We start from the raw sequence: 22,037 nt of genomic DNA on the forward strand, positions 1-22,037 counted from the left end.
TAAAAAATAATGTGGATAAGATTTTTCATAGGAATTCAGCACTGGCATTCCAACAAACAGCAGCTACCTTGCTTCTTGATGATAGATGGCTAGATTAGATTGAAGATGTCAGAGGGACAATCAGGAAGTGAAAAATTAGTCTCCCTGACAGTCATTCAGACTTGCAAATCTGGGAAAGAAAAGGCCTCCAACAGAGTTTCTTTCCCAAAACTCAATGCAGGAATAGGGAATTAGTGCTTTTATTTGTTTTACTTTATTATACTAAAATTCGCACGAAGAAATGCAAAGCACACTATTCCATTGCCCAAGAAGTGTGACAGTACCTCAAAACATGAAAAAGATCCTTCTAACCAAGTGCGAGGGTGCCTTTTAAAGAGCTATTTTGTTCCTTTCAGACACGGAAAAGCTGTTCCTAATACATAACTGCGATTGATTTAAAAAGAGTCATCTCCGACAGTCGATGAAACCCAGGATTCTGCACCCTGAAAGTAAAATCCCCAAGGTCTTCTAGTACTTAAAACTGATCCATACAATCAATGTCTCTGATTAGGTTTGTTCCAGGTTTTCACCTATTATCTTTTTTTTCCTTTTTCCATTAAACATGTCTTATTTGGCTTCAGAGCTCTATGATCCTGATACTTCAGATTAGAGTTATTGATACCTTCCCTGGAACTAAAAATCATTTTATTCTGCTGACCCTAATGCTGTAAATATGTAGTGGTCTCCTTCTGTGGTATAACATCAATTTTAATGAGCAGGAATAAACAAAAGACCTAAAACCAAGTCTTCTAAGGCCCTCTACTAAAGCTCTGATCTGGACGCCCAACTAGATCTTTGAACATTTCTGACACAGCTCTATAGACTCTCTGTAGAGTGAGTGTAAAGGATGTTGCCAGGCAACTCCTCTCCGTTTGCAAGAATCTAAGCATTGAGAATGACTCTGTCTCAGCTTGGCTCCCACAAGAGAAGGGTTTTAGTGAACTCCCACATGTGCTCACCGGCCATTCATGAGAAGAGGTATTTCTAAAAGTGAATGTCCAGGAGCCCAAATTGGGAACCTATAAGGCTTCTTTTCTAATTTAAGTTTAATGTTTCCAACATTACAACTATTTTCTATAACTGTCCAGAAATGCAATGGGAGTTAGAAAAGGTAGGTCATATATAAGGGCTAGCGTTGAATGAATATTTTATTCATATCTATAATATTCTTGTTTGCACATGGCTAAAGCAATCTTTCTTCAAGTATCTCAAATCACAAAAATCACCCTGAAAACATTTACCTACCAAAATAATTTTAATTCTTTTGAAAAGTATCCTTGAAATGGATTTCAATACTTACTCATCATTACTTCAAGAGTCAAAAAGGATATTCAGGAAAACTATGTTCTAATAAGGAAAATACACAATCAGTTGCAAAAGGGGTTACGGATATGTTTTTATGAATAGTATACATGCAAAACACTGCTCTGCTGGATGGGCCTGATCCAAACCTCCCTCTGTCAAAGCAGACACTTTGCATGCATGCTTACCAGGGCAGTATGCATCCACGTCCAGTTTCTGAGCTGAAGCGAGGGTTGGTGAGCCAAGCTCGGATTCTGGAATTCGTGGGCTCTCAACAAACTTTGCCTTCCTCAGAGGGGCTAAGGACAAAAAAAGAGACAGAGAGAGAGGGAGAGGGAAAAGGGAGAGAGAGAAAGAGAGAAAACAGAAAGGAAGGAAGGAAGAAAAAGGAAAGAGAAACAGGGAAGGAGAAGGNAAAGAGAGAAACATAGAGGGGTCATGAGTAAGGGGAACAGCAGGCAACAGATGGAAGCACTTACATGAACGACACACTCTGTCAGACTCAGATCAGGTTACCCTATTTTTTTGTGCCAGAAAAAAAAAAAAATGAACTGCATTCTTCATAGAGGAGATGGGTCTTGTTAAAAAGTCTCTGCAAACTGGAAAAGCTAAAACCTAATATTCAAAACTGTGAGCCTAAGCTGCAATTGTCTATTACCTTTAGCTACTTTCTCTCTTTAGAAAGCAAAGAGCTATTTTGTCTTTCTTTGCCATTAAATAAAGGTATGAACTGAGTAAAGTATAGGGCTAAGTTTTAAAATTCTGTTTATAACAATTGCAATCAAAGGTTTTCTTTCCAGAAATAACTGCTATAACACTCAGTTGTGATAAATACTGTAACTAGGATTAATCTACCTAGCTTAAAAGGAAATCAATCACCCAACAGCTCAACTATTAAGGTAAGAAGTCAAAACTGCTAGTGGACTAAGATGTGAGCTAGGCCATGCCAGTCTGACACTGGATGCTAAAGGTAAAGAGAGGTGATTTAGTTGCACATATACTCAGGACTTCTATGGATTAGTAATATTCCATGCCACGGAATCCATTCATTCTTGTAAGGAATGAAATAAAAAGTATAATTCACGAATTTAGAGTTCTATTTATCAAGGGTTTGTACTATTTACTGATTTTTAGGGGGAAGAGTTAAGGAACACTATTGATACACATTTAAGTAATCAGTTTAATACATTAAAAATTAAAATTATGAAGATTACTTGAACACTCTCAAACTGAGTGTCATTAAATAAATTACAACAGGGTAAAAGTGCTCAGCATAACACTGGTTCAAAAGTATCACTTGAATCTGAAATTGAGTTGTATGCATTATATATTTGTGTCATAACTATAGGTGTCCAAGACATGGGAGTGCTTAAGATCACATCACTTTTTTCAAAAGTTTCTGCATGTTCTTAAAAATCCTCATCCATTACCGATCCACAGGGGATTCTAAGTTATTCCTAAAAGACCCTGTAAAAAGTAATATAAAACTTTGTCGTTATAATGGCCAGAATTCCCTATTTTCTCTGGAGGATAAAAATAATAAAGTATTAAAAAATATAGAAGTACTTTTGAAATATGCCAATACTCAAAGCCTACAGGCAACTAAATCACATTTTAAATCTTAAGATATGTATGTATATTTTAAGTGTATGTTAAAAAACAAAATAAATCCTGTTACTGTCTCCATAGCAACAAGAGCTGAGGGTGCTAACAGTATGGTTCTCTACCAAAAGCAAGCTTTGGAATAGCAGAACTCTCACCTCCGCTAAAACTGTAATAATTGAGCCTATTTTTAAAAGTCTCTATCACAAACAAAGATCTCAAGTGATTTATATGCAGATCTGCAGGCTACTAATAGCCAATATTAGAGTCTCTTTCATCATAATCTCACCAACCAATTCAAAAATAATGAAACATTTTATTTATCCAGTATTGCTTTATATACAAGAAATGATTATAATTTAATTCTTAAATCTATCAAGTCCTTTACTAGAATTTCATTATTATTATTTTTTATCATGGCAGCAGAATAACTATTTTACCTGCTGAGTTCTGACAAAGACAGCACTGGTCCCTGGTTCAAGGGATTCCATATATCAAAAAATCTTAATAACAATTTTTATAATGAAAATAGTAGGCTAGTAGTCAGACAGAAATCAGCAACTTAGGAAGAAATTGAAGGATGGCAAGAGAAACTGAGGGTATGTGGTGGTATGAGGAATGTATAAGAATTATGAGATGGGAGTCAAGGGGATAAATCAGGATCCCAGAGATCAGTAAACTCAATGCCATGCAGACTTCTTGATTTTCCCTTCTTAGAAATTCCAACTGAGGTTATCTTTTCATAGTGGACATTTGATTCTTTTTTTCCTACCTTTATCTCTACTGTCATTCATGGGATATCGTACATGTTTAATAATGACTTTAAATTATCTTTTAAGGCAGATTATAATGCTGCTCTCACACAAATTATAGAAAACTAGTGCTGTAAGTCCAAACACAGGGGGTACAATCACAGGTATGACAAGTTGTCCAATAGTCTTAATACTGCTCGGTGCAGAACACAGAAGGTCAGTTTGGAAGATAGCACATGATATTTTGCTTGGGAAGCCTAGAATTTTAATACACGTCATTCTAAAAATGGTATAGAAGATGATTCAGCTGAGTACAAGAATTCTGTGTCAAAAGGGTTTACCAGACCATTTTTTAAAAAGTGATTTAAATGTGATGGATAGGAGGATTCTAACACCAAACCAGGTATTTTACTGTGATATAATATGGTAGTATAATAGTGAGGTGCTGGTTAGCAGAGGAATTAAAGTCTGGGCCCTGAAACCAGAAAGCTTAAGTTAGATTCTATTTTTTCCTAGCTGAGACCGTTTCTCTAAGTTTCCGATCAGTTATTTGGACTTAAAAACATTACCTACACCATGGGGGAATTGCAAGGATTACACTAATTAATTAAAACAAAATGCTCCGAACAGTGCCTAGCATGTAAGTCCTCTATAAATGCTAGGTGTTTTTATCACTGTTTTTGTCCTCGTCACCACCATCACAGATTTCAACATGATTTGTAAAGTCTGAATTGTGTGTGTATGTTGGAAGGAAGAAAACAAAAACGTCTAAGATGTCATGGGCAGAATGACAAGAACAGTGATATCACCAATTAATTTTTTTTAATTGAGAGGGAACTACTGTTGAAGAAAACATGTTATAACTTAGAAGGTGGTAGATTACCCAAGTCAAAATGGTCTAGGTTAGACAATGAGAAATATGTGGGCAAAGAAAGAATATTAAATAGTGTGATTTAGACCACTGGTTCTCAAAATGTGGTGCAGCACAGCATTATCCGGGAATTTATTAAAAATGTAAATGATCGGACTCCACCTCAGATCAGCTGAATCAGAAACTGTGGAAGGTGGAGCCCAGCAATTGTTGTATAGCAAGCCCTCCAATGATTGTATGCATGCTAAAGTTTGTGAGTATTGGGTTAGAGAAAGATATCTATAAATACCTTATCAGAGCAGATCAGGAAGGGGACTTTTGTAAGAAAAAGTTGTTATAAAATATAAATCAAGGCCTCATCTCTAGGAGTATTAATGTATATGGTCAAAGTTAAGATTTTTTTTGTTTTAGTCACTCTTTTAGCAATATAACTGTCGTGTTATTTTATTTTATTTATTTATTTATTTATTTTTAAAGAGTCCTAAGTCACTATCCATCACTTGGGGCCTGTTTTGAAGAGAGATCAATATTTTCTGTACTCATGAATTCTTCCAAGATCACCTGGGGAGGAGACGAAGGAGCGGGAAATAAGAGCAATCAGATAGATCACACAGCAATGTGAATAGTGAAAGAGAAAATCTGTCTCTGTTGGTGCCTCTGTAAACTGGAATGTTGCAGATAATGCTGAGAAGCACACCTAATCCAAGCAAGTATCAAGGCACTAAAATAAGGATTTTAAATAACTACTAAGGTATTTGTCTTTGATAAAGGTTTCAGAGCAGATGGGAATTTTTAGGAGGGAACTGGTACGGGACTCAGATAATGATGGAAGACAGGTATGAGGGGAGACCAAACCAAAGCAAGGATCAGAAAATGAGAACTGAAGGATACATTTAAGATGAGAACAACATGAAGTACCAAGAAACTCTCTTCACAAAGTTGGTTTTATGATAAAAAGCATATTCAGTAAGATCAGTCTAAAACAAGTTAACTGTCAAATGTGAAGGCAGGGCAAAAAGATTTTAGCTATAGGTAAGAATAAGAAATATAAGGCATCTAAGTCTGAGCAGAATAAATAAAATTATCTCTGTTTGCAGATGACATTCCGTAAACGTAGAAAACCTTAAATGAAAGTGAAGAGTCTACAATAAAACTGTTAGAATAAACAAACTGAACGAAGTTGCAAGATACAAAATCAATACACAAAAGGGTACTAATGATGAGCTATCCCAGAATGAAATTAAGAAAACAATTCAATTTAAAATAGCAACAAAGGGGCGCCTGGGTGGCACAGCAGTTAAGCGTCTGCCTTCGGCTCAGGGCGTGATCCCGGCGTTATGGGATCGAGCCCCACATCAGGCTCTTCTGCTATGAGCCTGCTTCTTCCTCTCCCACTCCCCCTGCTTGTGTTCCCTCTCTTGCTGGCTGTCTCTATCTCTGCCAAATAAATAAATAAAATCTTAAAAAAAAAAAAAAAAGATAAATTAAAAAAAAAAAGCAACAAAAAGAATACTTAGGAATAAACTTAATCAAGGAGGCTAAAGACTTGTACACTGAAAAACTACAAAGTGTTGCTGAAATTAAAGATACAAATAAATGGAAAGACATCCCTTGTTCACAGATTCAAAGACTTAATATTGTCAAAATGACAATACTTTCCAAAGTGATCTATAGATTCAATGCAATCCTAATAAAAATCCCAATGACATTTTTTATAGAAATAGAAAAATCCATCCTAAAATTCATATAGAATCTCAAGGAACCCTGAATAGCAAAGCCAATCTTAAAAAGAACAAAGTCAGAAGTCTTGCACTTCATGATTTCAAAACTTACCATAAAGCTTCCTATAAAGTAATCAAAACAGTGTGGTATTGTGTCATAAAGACAGACATATAGACCAACTGAACAGAGATTCCAGATATAAACTCCATGGTCAAATGATTTTACAAAGGTACCCAGACCATTTTATGGGAAAGGACAATCTTTTCAATAAATGGTGTTGGGGAAACTGATTATCTACATGCAAAAGAATGAAGTTGGATCCATATCTTATACTGTATACAAAAATTAACTCAAAATGGATCAAAGACCTAAATGTAAGAATTAAAATTCTAAAACCCTTAGAGGAAAACACAGGAGAAAAAGATATGAACTGGAGAACTATTAAGGAAGTTGGAGGAAAACAGTGGAAATTTTATCCGGAAAGAGAAAACTGTATTTTAAAAAGTTTTTAACAGAGCTTTCATAGGCAGAATCTTATATGCTCCTAAACACTTAGAAAATAAACCTTCGGGTACCATGAATTTCCTGGAGTGGGAGAGTCGGGGGAAAGGGTAGGAGAGATATTTGAGACATTCTTTATTTCCTCCTTCTTAACCTCCAGTCTATGGTGGTTAAAATCTGGAAATAGGTGGGAACACCACCCTTCTAACCTATCCAAACTAATTAATTACTGTTCATGATCGTGCTTAAATGGCATAAGCAACAACTTGAAGGAAGGGGAATGCCAAGGAGCTTTTACTGTTTGGTTATGCACTTCCGCCAAAACAGAAGAATCAAAAACAATAAAGTAGGGAAAAAAAAAGAGAAAGAAAAACCAACAGAATTTGACAACTTGGCATAGACTAGATGTAAGTGAAAAGCAGATGAAGAAAAAGAACTATAATTCACATAGTTTCTTGGTTTTTTGCAAGGAGAAAGTATCTGTCTAAAGAAAAGAAAAAAAACAAAAACCTCCAGATACAATGCAGAAAGAGGAAATCAGACCTTGACATGACAAGCTTTATCAAATAAAGACTAATCTACTGCAGAAACAGCTTGATTCATTCATTCATTCATTCATTCTTTCTTTCTTTCTTTCTAATAATTTTTTTTATTATATTATGTTAGTCACCATACAGTACATCCCTGGTTTTTGATATAAAGTTCCATGATTCATTAATTGCGTATAACACCCAGTGCACCATGCAATACGTGCCCTCCTTAGTACCCATCACCAGCCTATCCCATTTCCCCTCTGGAAAACAGTGTGGAGGTCCCTTAAAAAGTTAAAAATTGAGCTACCCTATGATCCAGCCATTGCACTACTGGGTATTTACCCCAAAGATACAGACGTAGTGAAGAGAAGGACCATATGCATCCCAATGTTCATAGCAGCATTGTCCACAATAGCTAAATCGTGGAAGGAGCCGAGATGCCCTTCAACAGATGACTGGATTAAGAAGATGTGGTCCAGGGGCGCCTGGGTGGCACAGCGGTTAAGCGTCTGCCTTCGGCTCAGGGCGTGATCCTGGTGTTATGGGATCGAGCCCCACATCAGGCTCCTCTGCTATGAGCCTGCTTCTTCCTCTCCCACTCCTCCTGCTTGTGTTCCCTCTCTCGCTGGCTGTCTCTATCACTGTCAAATAAATAAATAAAATCTTTAAAAAAAAAAAAAAGATGTGGTCCATATGTACAATGGAATATTACTCAGCTATCAAAAAGAACGATTTCTCAACATTTGCTGCAACATGGACGGCACTGGAGGAGATAATGCTAAGTGAAATAAGTCAAGCAGAGAAAGTTTGATTCTTTATAATGAAAAATATACTGATCTAAAAATTTACTGATCTAAAACCAACTACAAAATTAATACATAGCTGCAGAGTATTTTTCCAGTTCTCTTTTCTTCTGATTATCTATGAAAGCATAATAAATGAAATATATGTTTATATACTTTTCTTTTTCCTGCAACTTCCTCAAATACCATGCACTATCCTCTTTAGTTTCCCCACTCTCTGACTCTACTTTGCAAATAAAAATTGTTCCATGTTGTTTTATATCCATATTATGCCGTGAAGTATCAAATAATTGGAACACATTTATTTTAAATCTGAATATATATTAGTGTAGCTAGAGATACAATGCGCATATTCTTGACAACAAACTATAATAGACATCCAAGTTCTCTCAAAGTTGTGCAAATATAAGTGAAATACAAAATGTGTGCAGTGCAGCAATGTAAAGTAAACTTTGTTTACCAATATAAATATCGGTTAGTATATGGCCTCTAGTTATCCATGACAGGCTCACACACGAACCTTCTTTATCTCCACTGATTATAGTGAACAGCGTTAGGAAGGAGGAAAACTGAATTCATTTTATTTGAGTAAAAAAACAACCTTATATAGTTTTACCATTTTCCAAGAATAACAGCAACTATATCCATTCAAGAAAGAAAGAAAGAAAGAAAAAAGAAAGAAAGAAAGAAAGAAAGAAAGAAAGAAAGAAAGAAAGAAAGAAAGAAACTAGTTAATCAGCATCAACTTATGGCATTATGGTCCCAGTGAAAGGAGGGGGCTCACTTGAACATCACACAAAGAGTATGGAAGTTATCCAAATGTGGGGAAAATATTCTTTCTGACTTTCAATATGTTAAAATTCCAGCAATTTAGAAATCAAAATAAGTTTTTTTTAAAGAAACTACCATATAAAAACTTTAATACTAACTTCCTAATGATGAAAACAAAAAACTCTAAAGTAACAACATCCAAATAACTGAAATGCCATTAATAATTTTAAATTTGTACATAATTCAATAAAGGATAGAACTATTCACTATCAGTGATACATAAAACTACTACACAGAAATAACAAAAAGAAATGGAATTTGAGAAGGTACATTAGTGTATTTATTTATTCACAACTAACAACTTCAAGAAAAATGGGTTATTACAAATGTATTCATAAAGTTGTCTACTGACTAAAATAGAGAGGTGAGATATCAGGGCTAAATGCTTTACTTGTACTTTCTTACTCATGTTCTAGTGGTGAGGTGAAAGTTTATATATAGACAACATATTACTGAAAACTCTAATAATTATAATCTAATTACTTTCTATGTAAACAAAGACAGAGCCAACAGAATAGATTTTAGGGATTATCATATCATTAGGCAGTATTAAGATGTATCACTCAAAACGTAAATTTAATGCTAAATGGAACGTTCACATACAAAGAGTGATACTTTGAAAATGAGAATTGTTTTGTTAGGAAACTGAATACAACTATTTGTAAACCAACCATAAAATGTACAAGAGAGCTCTTCCATTCAATTCAGTAAAATGTTATTGTGTTCTACCATGTGCAGAGCTCAGCACTAGATGCTACAGGGGATTCAAACATGATTAAAACAGCTTCTGGACTGAAGGAATAAAATGATGGAGATAAGAGTAAGAACAGCCATGATATAAAGCAGAAAAAGCTAAGTGCCACATAAAGGTATGAAACAGGGGCCACAAGGTTTAAAGAAGAGAAAAATGTACTTCAGAATGGCTCCCAATTCAGTACAAAGTTTAACAAATGTTCATTAATTTTCTATTAAAATCAAAAGTACAAGGTTATTTCTAAAAGCTAATTTGGAGAGAATTACTAAGTCTTTCTAATTTACCTTTTTTTTTAAGTTTCAAAGAAGAGTTTTCTGGATATAACAGTTAAAAAGCTACTAGGGAAATAGCTCATGTTTTTAAAAAGCTGAAAAAGAGCAAACTAAAATTAAAATCAAGCAGAAAAAGGAAACAATAAAGATTAGAGCAGAAAACAATTAAATAGTAAATAAAAATAGAGAATAGTATTGAAATCAGAATTCTTTGAAAAGATGAACAAAACTGAAAACACCTTAAACTAGATTGATCAAGAAAAATAGCAAAGACACAAATTATCAAAATTAGGATTGAAAGAGGGGATATCACTATCAACTCTACAGAAATTACAAGGATTATAAGGGAACATTATGAATAACTTTATGCCAACAAATTAGACAGTTTAGAAGAAATAAATTCCTGGAAAGACACAAATGATCAAAACAGACTACTCATCAAGAAATAGAAAATCTGAATAGATATATAACACATAAGGAAACTGAATTAACATCTTCCCATAAAAAATGCCGTGTTCCAGGTGGCATCACTAGTGAACTCTACCAACTATTTTTTTTTTTTTAAAGATTTTATTTATTTATTTGACAGAGGGAAAGACAGCCAGCGAGAGAGGGAACACAAGCAGGGGGAGTGGGAGAGGAAGAAGCAGGCTCCCAGCAGAGGAGCCTGATGCGGGGCTCGATCCCAGGGATCCAGGATCACGCCCTGAGCCGAAGGCAGACACTTAACGACTGAGCCACCCAGGCACCCCATCTACCAACTATTTAAAGAAGAAATAGAACTCCTTTTATGAACTCTATCAGGAAATTAGGGAAGAAGGTGGGACAGGAGCAAGATGACCTAGAAAAACAGATTATTTTGGGTACATGTGACTAGACTTTATATCAATGCTTTATAAGAAATATGTAATATTTATTTGATTTTTTGAATTTATTCAAAATAGTTTTATCATTTATCGCTCTGCTTTGTTTTAAAAATTCATAAATACACCACTGTAAATTTTATCAAATAAAAGAATTTAAAACTAAGTTTTCTAACATTACATTTATTGATGCTAGTTTTCTTAAAGAGTTTTGTTCTGATCTTATTTGGTAATTCAAAGCAAAATGAAGTATAAGAAAATTTTTAAGAAAGAGCATTTTGATTGTAGAGAAATATGCTTAAACCTTTGTTTTATTAAGATCAGTAGAACAGGTAATTCTGTTTGGGACTTGCACAGTCTCTTTTGTGAAGCTAAAGTTAGTGAAACTAACTTCTTGCTAGAGCTAGATTCTAACACTAGGTACATAGCTCTAAAAACAAATATCTCACTTCAAAAAAGTTATGCTACAACCAATAAATAATAGCTAACTTTTTTTTTTTTCTTAGAGAGAGAGCGCACACATACACAGAAGGAGAGGGAGAAAAGAATCTACAGCCAGCTCTGCATTGAGCGCAGAGCCAAGGCAGGGCTTGATCTCAGGACTCTGAGATCACGACCTGAGCCAAAATCAAGAGTCAGATGCTTAACCAACTGAGCCACCCAGGCGCCTTGTTCACATTTGTATAACAGTTTATTTTATACTTTTATTTACATTTCATAATTTTTCTATGAGGAACACATTAACCTTGTTGCAGATGGGAAAACAGAATCACAAGATCTGTTACGATCACAGTATTTAATGGTAGATTACAAAACGATACGCAGGTTTTTCAATTTAGAATATTACATTATTTCATCAACAATATTGTTCTTCAGGGGCGCCTGGGTGGCACAGCAGTTAAGCGTCTGCCTTCGGCTCAGGGCGTGATCCCAGCAATCTGGGATCGAGCCCCACATCAGGCTCTTCTGCTATGAGCCTGCTTCTTCCTCTCCCACTCCCCCTGCTTGTGTTCCCTCTCTCGCTGGCTGTCTCTGTCTCTGTCAAATAAATAAAATCTTTAAAAATAAATAAATAAATAAATAAATAAATAAATAAATAGATAATCTATAAAACGGGCAGTAAATAGCACTGAATTACATGGTATGTTGGGTTGTACTAGTGCCTACCAACATCCTAGTCTCCATTCCTTTCTAGGCACAAGGGTGACTACAATCGCCGGCTTCTGTTAAGTTTAGGAAGGACTACGTGACTGGCTCTGGCTTATAAAATGAGAACACAAGTGACACAGGCCCTGCATGATTTTATAGTCTGTCTCCTCCTCTGACACGAAAATCAGAGAAGTCTCATGTTGAGATGGTAGGATACAACACTGAAACAGCCTGAACTGCTATGCTATTGTATATAGAACAGCTGTCCTGGAGAGTTGCCCAGGGTTGTTTGGGTTAACTAGAAATAGACCCTCCTTGTGTTAAACCACTGAGATTTGTAAGGTTGTTGTTATGACAGCACTGTCTAGCTTATTCTAACTAATGAAATAGCTACAATATTACTCCTTTTTCAATTATGTTCTTATCCTTCAGAATAGGTCCAGAAGAAAATTTTAATGTGCTAATACTAGTTAATCCTCCTTTTTAAAAAAGACGGAAAAGATTTTAATGTCAGTGCCATTTGAAGGTAAAGCGTTTAGCTAGAATTAACATTCTGGATAATTGCACAATTACAGCGTGTGATAAGGACTTTCCAGTTTGACTAGAAATACATAATTCTTTTAAAGTAAATTTATTTAAATAAAAGCATGAAATTCAAAGAAAACATTAAGTTACAAAAGTACAGTTATAAGCAGGAATGGCCAAAATCATGAAAGAACTATGCCAATGAAGGAAATTTGAGAAACGTGCACTGTACTAAACTGTATCTCAATTGGGTAACTTGGTTTAATTTTCTATTTTCTGTCCATTCCATGTTGAGATGGGAGCAAAATATTTAGGCAACTGCATTTAAACTGGTATCCAGTATGAAGGGATAGAACTGACGAGATACTTTGATATAATAACAATAATCTCCTCTAGTCATAACTGAGATATTAGTTAGGCATTAAAGATAATAAGAGACTCAGGAGATAACAAGTGTAAATGGTTCAAGCTAAAAAGACTTCTCATATAAATAGACTTAAGGTGATTTGGACAATCTAGTCATTTGATTAATCAGAGCAGTCGCCTCTCTCATTTTTGGCCATCTTTTCAGGAGAGCCAATCCATTTCTTTCTTTCTTTCTTTCTTTCTTTCTTTCTTTCTTTCTTTCTTTCTCTTTCTTTCTCTTTCTTTCTTTCTCTTTTTCTTTCTTTCTTTCTTTCTTTCTTTCTTTCTTTCTTTCTTTCTTTCTTTCTTTCTTAGATTTTATGTATTTATTTGAGAGAGAGAGAGTGCGAGCATGACCTGGGGGAGGGGTGGAGGAAGAAGTAGACTCCCCGCTGAGCAGGAAGCCTGATGTGGGACTCCATCCCAGGACCCTGAGATCATGACCTGAGCCAAAGGCAGATGCTTAACGGACTGAGCCACCCAGGTGTCCCAATCCGTTTCTATATACTTATAAGAGCCACTGATGCACAGTCACAGGTCAAAAGTGGGGAAAGAGGCTTTCCTTAGCGGCCACTACGGTGCTCCATCTTTCTGAGGAAGCTAGGCTGAGCTGCAGTGAGGCCCTCACCTCATCGGGCAACCAGCACCGTGCCCAGCAGTGCCCGCCCATCATTTGCCCACACCATGGCCTCCGCCTTGGAGCTCACCTGCATCCACGTGGCCCTCACCCTGCAACACAATGAGGTAAAGGTCAGACACGATCATAAGATCAATGCCTTCATTAAAGCAGCCAGCATAAATGTCGAACCTTTCTGGCCGGGTTAATTTATAAAGTCCGTGGCCGACATCAACACTGGGAGCCTCACCTGCATCAACAGGAGGTCCTGTCTCCTCCACCACTGACGCCCCAGCTGAGGAGAGGAAAAGTGGAAGCAAAGAAAGAAGAATCTGAGGAGTGTGATGATGATGTGGGCTGTGGCCTTTCTGACCAAACCTTTTTTGTAACATATTCAATAAAAAGTTGAATCCCCCCCCCAAAAAAAATGGGGAAAGAGGAAACAGTGAATCAGTTATACATATAGTACACACCTCTGAAGAAACTACGTGTAGGGTACTGTGGCATCCTTAAACAAGTGTGATATGTCAATACAGAAGAGCTTTCGTTACTCTGTTAAATTGAGAGTAAATCATGAGGTCGTTCTTAGATGTGATGGGTGATCAGTGCGTTCTAACACTCACAGTTTCTAAATTGTGCTACCGCACTTACAAATATGTAAAGGGCGTCTCATCATGCTCACTCACTAAACGTGGCACTGAAAGAAAAGCCTTAAAGATATGCCCCCGATTAAGAAAGTGAAAAGGAAAGGTAGATAAGCTGGAGAAGAGGAGAAAGTATTTGATTTCAGGGAAGTGGAAGAATGGATACAGACTGACAGGGAGATGAGACAGGGTATGGGAGTGTACAGATTAAAGCAGCCCTTCCAGTGGCTCAAGCAGAACCAGAGCTAGGAGCCGGGCCCAAAGGAAGAGAGCAGTGTTTTCATCCGAACGAGCTGGTGTGCACAACAGACTGGCTGAGGAAGACTGAAGTCTCTCAACTCACTTAGGTATTTGTAAGAATCACTGTCCTCTCCCATAGATACATCACCACAGCTACAGTACATGTTTCCTCCTTGTACTAGGGTAGGCCAAGAAAGAAAACCACCCTAAAATCTCAGTGGCTCAACACAACAGAATATGGGAGCTCAGGAGGCAGCTCCCTATCCTAAGATAAGCCTTGGAGCTGTTCTCTCATGGGTTCTCCACATCAAGCTAAAGACCAGGGGAGGAGATGCATATGTGACGTTTTTATAGCCTCGCTGGAATCTGTATACATTATTCCTATTCGTTTTGGTCAAAATTCAGTCACGTGACACCCTTATCTTCATGAAAGGCTGAGATATATAGTTTACCTAAGTCCCAAGGAAGAAAGGGAATTTTGGTGAACACGTAGTGTTCTTTGCTATATGCTACATAATACCTTGACAATTCATAAAAGATGCAGAACTAATGAGCAAAGCAGCAAATTCTGTATCAATATAGCCCTCTTTCTTTTAAATGGGCTGAACATATATCATCAAAAATTAGTCTAATCTACACATTTTTTATTCATTCAAAAATAGTGCTTTAGATTATAGTGCCTAGAATACTGTCTGGCATATGGTAGTTGGTTAATAATTATTTGCTAAATGAACAGTATGAAGTAGAAAATCAAAGCAAAGACAAGCATTACAAATAAGAGTTCCAATAAAACAAATGATTTTAAAAGTGAGTTTTAAAAAGCACTCATGGATATTAAAAATGCTAATCGCAGTATAAATCACCTGACTGAGAGACTCAGAGTTTCATAAAACAAACATTGTATAAATCATCGCCATTATAATCAGACAATAATCATTTAATTTCTAGCTTTAATGACTGGATTATTTTCCATAAAAAATATCCAACAAAATATGCTGAGAATATAGTTGAGTTAGAAGGGAAAGACTAGAAGACACTTTGGCTGCGCCCAAGGTCTTCCACACTCAGGGGTATTTGAAGGATGTCTTAAAGGAAGTCAATATCCTTTTTATTCTTAACTTTCAACAGGAAGGCAAAGCAGCTGCTTTCGGACCCAAGGCCTGTAAGTTAGTCTGTTTGAGCCTTAAAAGCTTTGTTTAGGCAAGTCTGGAGTAACTTTTTTCTCTAAGGCTAGTTTAGCCTTATTATCAAAGTGTGTCCTTTCTTGGATCTCTACTGAATGTTCCAGGCTTTTTAATAAGATCTCTCTACATTCTGGCTGCTCAGAATGAAAAACAAATCTCCCATTCCTATGGGAACTCTAGGAATTGTTCTGTTTATAGCTCCCTGGGATTCTTTCTCCAGCCTCATGGTTTCTTACTCATCTATATGCAACTTAGTTTTGAGTTAAAGATTCAAAAGGACCCTTCTGCAGAAGTCTGTTGTTCTGTTTCTGCTAGCTTCCTACTCTTCAGCACTTTGTAAATTTCAGTTGCCTCGACTTCCCCAATTTCTGATCTGTTTCCTCAGTTCAGTAAGACTATCTTTCTTTGAGTTCTCCACCATCAGTGGAATACCTTTAGGCAAAAGGCCAGTGTTCACCTAGTTTCCTTCCCATCCTCTCTCTCAGGGATCACATTACCATGCTGTTAACTGCGCAATGTGTGATAACAGTTGTTTCTAGTGGGAGGGCAAGTCCAGTACTGGTTACTGCATCACAATGGGAAGAAGTATCTCATGCTGTTTTAATTTGCATTTTCCAGATGTTTACCATTCACAATGTGGCGAACAAAAGGCAGAACCTTTGTCTGTCTTATATATTGCTTTAGCCTTAGCAATACTTATAATACTGTGGGATACAGAGCAAATACTATTATTTGTTGAATGAACTATTTCTGTTTATCCATATGTTTTTGGAGGTTAAATGATCTATTTGTCCTTCGTCTATTTAGTGCTTAAGATCTAAGAAAATAGGTGATTCTAAGCTGTATTCAAGGTAACTCAAGAGTAAGTCTGATCCTACCTAATTTCTATTTTCATGCAATTATGTTGTGCTACATAAAAGGGTATACTAGACACGATGAAATATAGATAGACCATACAAGCAATAAATACAGAGACAACATGGTGAGCCAAAGAAACAGTTACTCCAAGAATGATTCCAACAACTTTTCTATAAGACATTACTTCAATACAATTTTGACTAAATTAAACAGAAATTCTCAATTCAAGAAGTTGGGATTTAAATCTTTGTTTACCCATATAGGTTATTACAAAGAAAAAGGCAAATTATTATAGCTTACAACTCATTGTTGAAAATGTTCTCTCTTTATTTCAGTGTATGGCAAAGGTCAGCGTATAGGAGATAAAATAAGGCAGTGTAGATTTCAATTACCTATTTTAATATCTTTGCATATACAAAAGCCTTTTAAATAAGCCAACACCATACTCAAAAGCCAATGACATTAGATTTCATTCCTATACATCTGAAGAACTAGGTTTTTGGTAATACAAAAAGGAGTTCCAAATTTCAAAATTTTGGTTATGTTGACTTATGTGAATATTGGTGTATTGATATAAGCAACTCTATATATTTGTCAGGTCAACTTCTTAATTTTAAAGTAGTTATGAAATATAACTATACTTAAGTTTAAAACATTACAGAAACATGTTTCATCATAGGAAGACTGGAAAATACAAGAAGCAAAAATAATGCAACTAAAAATGATCAGAATCCTACTACGTCTGTTAAAGTTTCAAAGCATTATGGCCTTCCTATTATTTTATTTTATATAAAATATTAATGCCAACAAAAACAGCTAAAAATGACTTCCCCTTTTGCCTTTTCTTTAAAGATTTATTTATTTGAGAGAGAGAGAGAGAGAAAGCACAAGCATGCAAACAGGGGAGGGACAGTGGGAGAAGGAGAGAAAGAATCTCAAGCAGACTCCATGCTGAGCAGGAAGCCTGACTCAGGGCTCCATCTCAGGACCCTGAAATCATGACCTGAGCCAAAACAGTTGCATTGCTAATATGAACTTGAATATTAGTCACAGTTTTTTCCTTGTTAAATGATTCTCACCTCCTCAAAATGTAAAATGTAACTAAAAATATAACATAGTTATATATGCAATTTATGCTGTAACACAGAGCAGACATGCGGTATGACTGTAAGGCTTGAGGTTAGATGTACTTGTAAATGTTCTAAAAATTCATGAATATGCTACAATTTCTCCCAAATTAGAGGAAAAATATATCTTCTTTAGCACCTTTAAGACAGAAATATTACATCTATAGTTCATATCTTCTCATCTATATCTATGAGAAAGTAGGGGGAAAGAAACAGTAGGCTAAAGAACACAATGATGAAAAGAAAGGGCTTTCCACAATAGCTAAATTGTGGAAGGAGCCGAGATGCCCTTCAACAGATGACTGGATTAAGAAGATGTGGCCCATATATACAATGGAATATTACTCAGCCATCAGAAAGAACGATTACCCAACATTTGCAGCAACATGGACGGGACTGGAGGAGGTTATGCTAAGTGAAATAAGTCAAGCAAAGACAATTATCATATGGTTTCACTCATTTATGGAAGATAAGAAATAGCAGGAAGATAGGTAGGAGAAGGAAGGGAAGAATGAAAGGGGGGTAAACACAAGGGGGAATGAACCAAGAGAGACTATGGACTCTGGGAAACAAATTGAGGGCTTCAGAGGGGAGGGGGGGTAGGGGACTGGGATAGGCCAGTGATGGGTAGTAAGGAGGGCACACATTGCACGGTGCACTGGGTGTTATACGAAAATAATGAATCATGGAACACTACATCTAAAACTAAGGATATACTGTATGGTGACTAACATAACATAATAAAAAATAATTAGTAAAAAAAAAAGCAAAACAAAAAATGTAAAACAAACAAAAAGAAAGAAAGAAAGAAAAGAAAGGGCTTTCAAGTGAGACTTGCATCACACTGCCCATATTATGTGGCCTGCAACAAATTATCCAACTTTTCCAAGCCTGGATTCTGCATCTTTAAAACATGGGCCACAATCTCTCTCTCAGAATTGTTATGAGGATTACATTTAAAGAATAATGTAGATAAAGCTAAAAAGGAAGATGTTAAAATTTATTATCCTTTGGAAATAGGAAGCTGAAGCATAATGTGATACTCAAGGCCACAGACTGAGCTATCCCTGAAACAAGAACTAAAATATGGATCTTAGATTCGTGGATCAACCACAGTGCACACAACAGATGCTTTGTACCTCTCTAAACTAAGTGGCCTATGTAATCATAATAATATGCTACTTACCTCTCCAGGATATTGTAAAGATTTAAATGAACTCATCTTTGTAAAGCAATTAGCATAGTTCTTTGCACATACAACGTGCTCACTACTAGATGTTGTTGTGATTATTAGTATATGATGATGATGGTGATGATGTGATAGGTAATGGAGGGACGTGGAGATGTACGAAGTAAATTTAAAGATGCTGATGAGAATGTTTGGCATCTAAAGGGGATGATTTATGACATTAGATTGCAAGAAGCAATCTGCTCACACTTCTGGCCTCAGTTCTGTCTCCCTATGTCCCTACACCCAAAGGACAGCTGTTATTTAATGGATGAAGTTACTCTCTTTAGCGGAATATGTATTATATCAAGAGCACTAGTATAGTTCCTCTTATATGTATGACAGGGAAAGGTACTGTAAGTTGGAGAAGAGGTGTTTATAATATGAGAAAGCTAGTGATTAGTTTCTTTCTGAATGTTTTACAAACTATTATTTAATGGTATGTTATAGAGGGGCACCTGGGTGGCTCACTCAGTTAAGCATCTTGATTTCAGCTAATGTCTTGATCTTCGGGTCGTGAGTTCAAGCCCTGCAATAGATTCCACACTGGGTGTGGATCTTACATTAAATCAATCAATCATCATCAATCAATCAATGTATGTATGTTATAGGACATTGGATACGGGATTCTGGCATTATAAATTTTAAGTATAAATTCCATTATCTCCTATTATTTTTGTCAGAATCATCAAAGCCTACCAGATTATAAGCTCTCCGAGGGCAAGGACTATAGAATAATCATCTCAGAACAATGTTTTGATGAGAATGATATATAATGCTGTTTTCCATTTTGCACCAGCTCTCAATAATGGCTGAAAATATGCTGACCACGTGAAATAACATAAAATTCCTTGGAAAAAAACTTTAACGTACACTTAAGAATTGAAAGGAAAAATAAACTTGGATAGTAAGCATGTAAATAATGGTTAGCCATCATTTACTGACAACTCCAAAAGGATTTCTCCAAGGTAGACCCAAAAGGTCTAGGGCTAACAAAGAAAGAGAAAAGTTAACAATTAGGGAAGGAAATTAAAACCCTTTTTTTTTTTTATTTTTCAAAACTTCAGGAAAGTATTCTGAAAAAGATCCTAGGCAGTCAATGTGGGAGGCAGAAAACTGCTAAGATCTGCATAAACATAAACATTTTGCCAGACTGTAATGAAATTCTACAAGGGTAGATTAAAAACAAATTCAGTCTTTGTCCCATGAACGAAAATGACTACTGAGACATTTTCAGAGATTAAGTGTGAAGGACCAGTAACTTTTTGGCTTGTTCTTGGAATGTGCAGTTGCCACTAATCTTATAACAAAGAACTCACAACAGAGAACACTTCACTACCCACTAACCACGGGTAAAGAATCAGCATTCCTCCAACCTTAGAATATCTCTCAGCAATTCCCAGTCTTTATAACAGGATAACTTGCTTTTCAATTCTCAGAAATCTTGGGATCATCTGACTGGGAAGGAATAGGGAAGAATATAAGAAGATGATTAACTCCTGACAAGGACACGTTATGGAAAGATGAGTTGCCTACTCTCATGGAAAGTAAATCATGAAAAGAGAGGGTTAATGGGAGGAACAGAACTATTGTTCTATCAGGTACATCTCTGAGTTAGAGATAAAAGCAGAAATTTTTATTCTGACTTTCCTTAAGTACACAAAAGAAACCAACTGTTTGCTTTACTCTTCTTGGGTGTACTTTAGTAAAAGGGTGATTTATAAATATGCAAAAGTAGACACTGACTTAAGCTTAGAAGTCTTTTTTTTTTCCCTTAGGGTTTTTATAAGTCTCCTCCCACTCCTGGTTTTTAAACTAATAAAACATATTGTTCTATTCACATTACTTCTTTAAGATTTGAAAAAAAAAAATTCTGGCAGCTGGATGGAGACAGAAGCAGTGGTGCTTAATATGGTAAACAGGAATCGAAGCCAAGAAGTAAATCTCAAACTTAAGAGTTTATAAATTTTCCATATGATTTCTGTCATTTTAATAATGTACCTCACTGGATGTATGGAAAAGAGAAAAGAGAATTACATTTAAGTATGGAACAATAAGTAGTAAGGAAAAGAACACTAAAGTCTTTTTTTTTTTAATAATAAAATTGGGTCCTAAAGCTAAATATGAGCTCCCCAAATGCATAAATATTTCTATAATTAGAAAAAACTTGAAAAACTTTCAATATTATGAAAGATGAAAACCTCAAAATCCTATCAGGAAGGTTCTGCTTCTCTACAGCCAAGTATGCTTCTACTAGGTGGACCCTTCTCACAGATTTACTTTAAACTCTGGACAAAATACAAAAAGCAACTACCTCAAGGCCCTGGAGACTAAACATAATAGATTCTGGAAGAGACCTAACAATTGGAAGAAAAAAAAAAAAAAAAAAAAGAACAGATTGATAGGAGTTTCTCTTTTTCTAATTTATTTTTATTTTTATTTTTTTGGCTTCTGGGCTAAAAACAAACCACAGCACTGCATGGGGCCATTAAAACTCCAAGAGAAAACCTATAGTTTGTCTACTCTGAAGTATCAAAAGACAGAGCTTGCAGCAATAAGCTACAGGAAGAAGACTTCCAGAAAAGAGAGAGAGCTATAGGAGGTAGCCAAAATTCTGTGTCAAGCCTCTGGCTGATTGCTGAACCATGCATTGCATGGGGCAGACTGGCTAAGTCTAATACAACTGAACTGAACTCAACTGATGCCCAAAAGACAAGAGTTTTCCACTAAATCCAACCAAGTTAATTGCTTGCTAAAAGAAAAACTGGTCATACTCTTTGAAGGAATATGACAAAATCCAGAGTATCTACAAAATGAAATGTTTAGGATACAAAATTACTCATCACATGAAGAACCAGGAAATCTGACCCACCATCAAGAGAAAAGATGGAGACTGACACTGTAACACTCTAGATATTGTAATCAGCAGGTAAGAAATTTAAAGCAGCTATTATAACTATTTTCAGAGGTAAAGGAATACATTTTCTTAATAAAAAAAAAAAGGCAAGGAAATCTCAGCAGAGAAACAGAAGCTGTAAAAAAGAACCAAATGCAAATTCTAGAACTGAAAAACATAATAGCTAAGATAAAAAGTCACTGGGTGGGTTTAACAGCATATTTAAATGTTTAAATATGACAATTTAAATGACAGTATATAGTGTGCATATATATGTATGTACACACATACACACATAAATAATATATAGTAAACTGAAA

General features: G+C 35.8%; 1 protein-coding gene and 1 pseudogene across 1 annotated transcript in view; one reads left to right on the plus strand and one right to left on the minus strand.

Moving 5' to 3' along the window:
- Positions 1-598: 598 nt before the first annotated feature.
- LOC121104975 (protein TANC1-like) overlaps positions 599-22,037 on the minus strand; it is an 81,146-nt gene continuing 59,707 nt past the window's right edge. The window contains exon 3 of the mRNA XM_040640429.1: positions 599-1,640. Coding sequence (XP_040496363.1) covers positions 1,423-1,640 — 218 coding nt within the window. The 3' untranslated portion in view covers positions 599-1,422. The remainder of the gene's footprint in view (positions 1,641-22,037) is intronic.
- On the plus strand, positions 13,296-15,608 carry LOC121104974 (annotated as a pseudogene).

This window comes from Ursus maritimus, unplaced genomic scaffold, assembly GCF_017311325.1.
Source record: "Ursus maritimus isolate PB19 unplaced genomic scaffold, ASM1731132v1 scaffold_24, whole genome shotgun sequence".
NCBI lineage: Eukaryota > Metazoa > Chordata > Mammalia > Carnivora > Ursidae > Ursus > Ursus maritimus.